At 53.4% G+C, this 6,316-nt stretch overlaps 2 protein-coding genes across 2 annotated transcripts; both read right to left on the bottom strand.

The window, feature by feature from the left end:
- Positions 1-69: 69 nt before the first annotated feature.
- AB675_9764 (uncharacterized protein) lies at positions 70-906 on the bottom strand (the record flags this gene model as incomplete). The annotated part of the gene is made up of 1 exon (XM_018150328.1): positions 70-906. The coding sequence occupies one exon, from the start codon at positions 904-906 to the stop codon at positions 70-72; it is 837 nt and encodes a 278-aa protein (XP_018002356.1).
- Positions 907-2,921: 2,015 nt separating this feature from the next.
- AB675_9763 (Ubiquitin carboxyl-terminal hydrolase 6) lies at positions 2,922-4,649 on the bottom strand (the record flags this gene model as incomplete). The annotated part of the gene is made up of 1 exon (XM_018150327.1): positions 2,922-4,649. One exon carries the CDS (start codon positions 4,647-4,649, stop codon positions 2,922-2,924), a length of 1,728 nt encoding a protein of 575 aa, XP_018002205.1.
- Between the last annotated feature and the right edge of the window lie 1,667 nt (positions 4,650-6,316).

Raw genomic sequence — 6,316 nt, 5'->3', positions numbered from 1 at the left:
TTCCAGTCGCTCCTAAGAGGCTCAACCGAAACAACGCCTTCCGGCCGGAGAGACTGGTTGTAAAAGCAATTACTTGTCCGGTGTAGATGGCGCTCTCCGACTGGGCTCATCCTCGGCCACGACTCGAATTTGCGGATCGGGTATCTGAATATCGAGATTCATATAGCCCGTGCGCCGCAGAGGAATCAACTTGATCCCCTCTCTGCTGCCATGTTCTCGGTTCCAACTCTCCATCCATGCTTCCAGTTCTCTAAGGCGACCTTTGACGCCATTTGGCCGGAAGTCTTCCCAAAACCAGCCAGTCACGAAGCCCAAGAGTCCGTCGATCCAGTTCCACGCAGAATAGGGATCAAATGCTTGGATCAAGGACGCATTTATATGGCGAACTAGGTAGCGAAATTCTTGCTCACCCATCAGAGGATCGAGGATCTCAGGGTAGATATTGGAAAATGTAGGCGCCAGATCGCCGACGACCATCCAGTCACGTTTTATCCGTATTATTCGGGTAGTCGAGTATTCAGGAGATGAGAGCGGGACGTGTGCATTGAGGTGTGGGAAGCAGGGATGCTGTGGTCCCCAAGCGAGCTCTTCTGCGACATCTGCTTCTTCATTGTTCGGATAGCCTGTAGTCATTGGTGGCGGCGGCATTGGAGGAGCGTCGCCATTGGCCGTGGCAGTTCGTGAGGGTGCTGATCGCATGGAATTCTGTGAGCGGAAGTGTCTGAGTGATCTCATCGAAGAAACGCGCCTCGGTGGCTGCGTTGGCTGATCTTGTGGGGACATGCCATATTGGGAGGCTAGTCTTGATGGTGCGGCCGGCGTTGTGCGTTGTCCCTCGAGATCATCGTAGCGACCACCAGCTGTGTGTGCCTTGTCCGGCTCAGGAACCTTCTCATCGGCCGCCATGGCAGGCGAGCTGATTCGATCCCAGAACAGAGGTGCGACTTCTATTCGGTGGCAGGCCAATGCTAGTACGTGATCCGGCAGCCGAACTCAGCTGTGGGCTGTGCTCGACAATTTCACCGTCTTGCGAGTACTGACGCGATCTGCGCTGCTCTGGTAAGGTCAGAAGCGTGTGAACTTCGCCGGTGCCAGGCTCTACGCCTGGCGGCAGATGCGTCTGACGGTCAGTGTGGACCGGAGTCGGTCGAGGGACGTAGTTGATTGGGTTGAGCACTCGCTGACGCGCTGCTTGGTTTTCGCGACGCTGGCCGCGGCGTTGCTGACGAGCAAGGAGGGCCTCCAGGAAAGACCTGCGGCGTGTAGACTGATCCTCAATTTGGCTGATGGAAGGGGGAGATGACGATCGAACTGGAGATTCGTATGCTTGTAGCGCGGGTGCAAGGTTCTGGAGCTGCGAATCCTCTATAGCAGTCGGATCGGGTTCTGCGTCTCGGACGGGACGCTTTTCCAGCGCTCTTTGTGACAACTTCGGAGGCGACGAGGGAATGTTGGGATCCGTGATGGCTGTATTATTGAGGTAAATGGAGAAAGGAGAGGTAGCGAAGATGCAGCTGCAGGTGAAGTCGATTGGGAGAAGCCGGCGCCTAATCGGTATTGGCGGCACTTGGTATCCAACAATGACTCGTGCGCCTCTGCTTGCGATAGTAGCATATTTCGTGTGCAGTGGTGTACATTAAAACATAGTGCTGGGAATAATACAAATCATAGAAGCAAAAGAAGAATAGGACGATGCTGCAGCGACGCTGAGCTCGTGGGTATATGGTAGGGAAGCACGAAGCGTCAACTCGTGGTAACAGGAGAGAAAAAGCCAGGTCAAACCAAGGCACTGGGGGCGACCAGCTCACGATATTCTGTGGCTAAGCGAAACCAAAGCCCTGGCCAGGCGACGGTGATGATTAAGTGCTCTGTCCGATCACAAACTCGACCAAGTCTCTACCCTTGGCCCTTCGTCATCCAGCGAAATATCTATTATCCATCACGAACTATCACTCATCCGTAACGAATTTTGTGACAAGAGTACCGAGATGGTGTGTAGCACAACGATCCGCTCTTCTCCTTCCAGAATATGCACCCCTCGTCGGCAGAAAGTCTGACTACGTACTGCAGGACGAGAAAGGCCCATCTCCCAGCCAAAATCAACGCCTGCCGACTCGCTTCTGCCCAACCGGACCCGATGTTCAATATTCCGGCAGTCAACTTAGGCGTTGAGCTAATGTCGCTGATCCCCTAAACTGCCGCAGAGTTCAGGTACCACTCCTTTGGATGCCGCTAAGATGATGGTGAGGCGCGCCAGAAAAGGGGCGTGCATAAAGGTACCAGGTCTTCCGACTTCCGGAAATCTTCAATGATCTACGATATCTGCCTTGATGGCATCCACCCTTGTTGGAGCCTTTTCAAGGCAGGTGCTCGCGATGCTTCTAAGCGCATCTTTCATGTGGTGAGCATGGGCATGATGTGTTTGTCTGCTCCTCGCTCGCTGCTCGCACAGTTCCTACACATATCGTCCCTCGCTCTCACGAGAGACCATGATTCATGGCCCCCACACCGCTCGCGTCAAGATCCTTCATCAAAACTCCCGAGCGACTGATCGTGTGCCACCATATGCAGACTTTGATGCCCAACGGCAAGACGTCATATTCCCATTGGGACTGAGCACGAACGGCTACTGGGGCTTGACACGATTATTGATTTGAGAAAGGTACCCGGCTCCCTTACGACCGTGACTGAGCGTGTCGGGCAAATTGACAATTTCTCTACTGTCACGAACATGGTTGGATTTGATAATTGGGAGATTCGTCTCGTTCGAGCTTCGACGAAGATCAGAATGCGGCCTTACGTACTCGGTGCCGCTAACCTTGCACAATAGTCCGATCAAAGCCTTGACAAGGTGGTCAATAGCTATTCCGGGAGTATGCTCTCTCGGTGTCCATAGGACTCTTCATGGCGTCAGGTCCACTTCAAGCCTCAACATCTTCTTTGCTCGGCAAGGGAATTGCCTTGTATAGCAGGATGAGAGCAGAGTGGCTCTCGCCACCACCGGACAGTGTCTGGACAATGTCGCCAGGTACTTCGGACACCTTGTCATCGTTGAACCACCACCATTTGCCATCGCTCTCTGTGCGCTTACCACCTGGTGCTTTCGGGTCGTCCACGATCTTGCCCTCCTTCTTCACGTACGCAGTGTAGTGCCCGCTGTCCGCACTGGCTCCCTGATGAGTGATGACGCCGGTGAGTTCGTACAGACCAGACTTGTTGGCGGTCTCATCAGCAGCCAGCTCTGGATCGATGGCTTCATAAAGTGCCTTTCGAGCTTTGCGCAGAGCTTCTTCCTTCTCGGCTTCATACTCGGCGTCGGTCTTGTACGCATCGAGGTCTCCGCCACGCTCTTCCTCCTTGCCTTTATCCTTGTTTTCCTTTTTCTCCTTCTGTTCTCGAAGCTTGGCAATGGGAGCTGCTTCCGCTGCAAGAGCAGCATCATGTTTGCGATCTTCTTCCTGCTTGTGACGCACTTTCTGTCTCTTGCGGGCACGCTCCATATCCTGTTCGTCCTTTCGGAAGTTTCGTACTTGGTCGCGGACTGGTATCAACTTCTTCCGTAGCTCGGGTGTGCACATGTCGACAACGTCAAGTTCTTCTGGAAAGGTCACCTTCTTGAGAATCTTTGCCTTCTTCTTGATATCGTTCTTCCAGAAGAAGCGTACAAACTGTACGGTGAGATATGCAGGCAGACGTGACAGCTGTGACTTCTTGGTGTAAATCGCATCACGGCCAAGTGTGTCCGATCGCTTCTCGAGCTCGTCGACCAGTCCCTTTTCCAACCCCTCTGACAGATGGTTCACTGTTGGATCGATGCTGCAGCGCAGCTTGTCAAAGGTCTCGTTAGCCTCTACAGCTGGCTCATTGTCGCCCACCTCTGCTGGAGGTGTTGTGGTTGTGTGAATGCTACCGGTCAGAAACCGATCAACGAAGCCGGCCTTGCCACCCATGCCTTTGGTAGTCTGCTTGACCTGCTGAAGGATCTGTGTCCACGCCTCTTCCGCGTCCTGCTGGGCGTAGCCACGGCCAGTCTTGTCTTTCTGAGCGAATTGAGGATATGCTGTGCGGAAGGCGTTCAGGAACATGATCGGCTCGAATCCTTTCTGGGTGTCGGCGAGGTTGTTCAGTAGATCCCGCAATCGAGAGGTCATATCGCCCTGAAGTCCTCCCAGTCCGTACTGGGAAAGCGACTGCAGACTCGGACCACTTGAGCCACCAGAGGCTGGCTTGTAATCTTCGAGCTCACTTCGCAGCTCAGGCATCGCACGCAGGATCTGAATTGTCGAGTTGAGGTAGCAGGTGTTGCCCAAATTGACGAGCCCAGCCGGCGTCGCTCCTTCCATGCGTGCCATTTCTGCTTCGGTCATGTCTTCGAGGAACTTGGGCTTCTCAGCCGGGGCGACCAGTGCACTTGCTTCGCCAGACGGACTACCAAGAACCCGGATGAGTTGCTTGGGTTTGAGGTTGAGTGCAGCTAGGTTGGTGTCCGACTTGAGCTTGCCTCGTGGAATGAGGACGCTCTGGTTGTCTGGCTCGACACCGGTAAGAGAAAAAATCTGGAACTTGAAAGTTTCTGCATCGCCGCTGGTATCGAGGTCAATGTCGTACTTCTTGCCCTGGTGCTGGACGATGATCGGTATGGTGGCCATCTTGAAGAATCTCGTTCAAGGAAGGCGCTACCTCAGCGGAGAGGACAGAGACCACGAAGTAGGAAGGTTCCTTCACAAAAGAATGCTAGCCTGGGAAAGACAGATACTAAAGGAGTGGCGTGGAAGGTGATGAATAAAGTAGAAATAGTCAACACTGACATTACGTAGATGCAGGCACGCCCGCGCCAAGCAATTCACTTTCCTCCGCAATGCCTCCGGCGTGCAGGGAAAGTGGGCTGCCTACGAGGCCTCATCGCTATTCCCAGGCCAGCCCTCTTCCTACCAACGTCCGCGAGCTCACAATACAGGTTCTATACCATCCACTTGACAGGGCGCATGTCTCGAATGCGACCGTCATAGGCTCAATTCTCAGGCGGTGACGCCCTTTCTCTCATAGCCGACAAGTCCGCCGCATCCTCGCCAGCCCGCCGGGTACCACATTACGCGCCATGTCCCAATCACTCCGGCCATACCTACAATGCGTGCGGTCCTCACTCACCGCCGCGTTGTCACTCAGTAACTTCGCCTCACAAACCTCCGAGCGACACAACGTTCCCGAAATCGAGGCTGCCTCATCACCAGAAGTCCTACTGAATCCACTGGTGGTGGCTCGCAATGAGAACGAAAAAGTCTTGATTGAACCATCGGTGAACAGTGTACGGGTGAGCATTAGGATAAAGCAGGCGGATGAGATCGAGCACATACTGGTCCACAAGTTCACCCGTTTTTTGACACAAAGAGCGGAGAGTTTCTTCATATTACGGCGGAAGCCTGTGAAGGTACAAACATCGGTGGCACCTTGTGGCTCATCGTGCGGCGAAGGCCCTCGAAAGAAAGTCCGCTAACAATTGCTGCCAGGGCTACGACATATCATTTTTGATCACGAATACCCACACCGAAGAAATGTTAAAGCACAAACTGGTCGACTTCATTATTCAGTTCATGGAGGAGGTCGACAAGGAAATCTCGGAGATGAAGTTGTTCGTATGTTTCTTGCAGCCTAAATCTAGATCATGTCCAGCCTTCTAATGCGCCGCTAGCTGAATGCTCGTGCCAGATTTGTGGCCGAATCGTTCCTAACACCAGTAAGTCTTGTCAGGGCTACAAGGAGCCACAAACTAACGTCCACTAGTTCGATTGAGATGTTTGCTGTGAACTCAGTATAGTCCTCTGGTCCACCAGGACTTGGCTGCAGCAGCAACCCATGGCGGACGCTTGCTGCCTCAATGGAGTCGAGGTTGCCTGGTCAAAGGCCAGTTGCGACCCAATGTAAGGTCGAGCTGACTTGCGAGGAAGGCAATTTCTACATGCCATGGTACAGAGCACGTCTGTAGTCGTTGCACATAGTTGCAGGTGTCGGAGATCAACACATAAAAGGTTGAAAGTCCCTGTCCGAGCTCTTTCAAAATCATGCCAAAAAAAGGCAACGAGGCGGCCACAACTGACTTCAGCATCGTTGCAATCCTGATAGCTGCCCCACATCGTCGTTTATCCTGTAGTCTGTGCCTCCGGGCTCGTAGTAGCTGGATGATATTAAGCATTGAAATCATCAGCGCCTCCTGTCGGCAAAAGTCATGACATGCTGCGTCGGAAATGCTCGAGACTACAGACATCTGTGCTGCTGGCCCCAGTGGTCCATACTGCAAACCGGGGTTCCAGAGCCGTAT

Source organism: Cyphellophora attinorum (assembly GCF_001299255.1).
Source record: "Cyphellophora attinorum strain CBS 131958 chromosome Unknown Contig7, whole genome shotgun sequence".
Classification (NCBI taxonomy): Eukaryota; Fungi; Ascomycota; class Eurotiomycetes; order Chaetothyriales; family Cyphellophoraceae; genus Cyphellophora; species Cyphellophora attinorum.
This window is presented reverse-complemented; position numbering and strand designations above follow the sequence as displayed.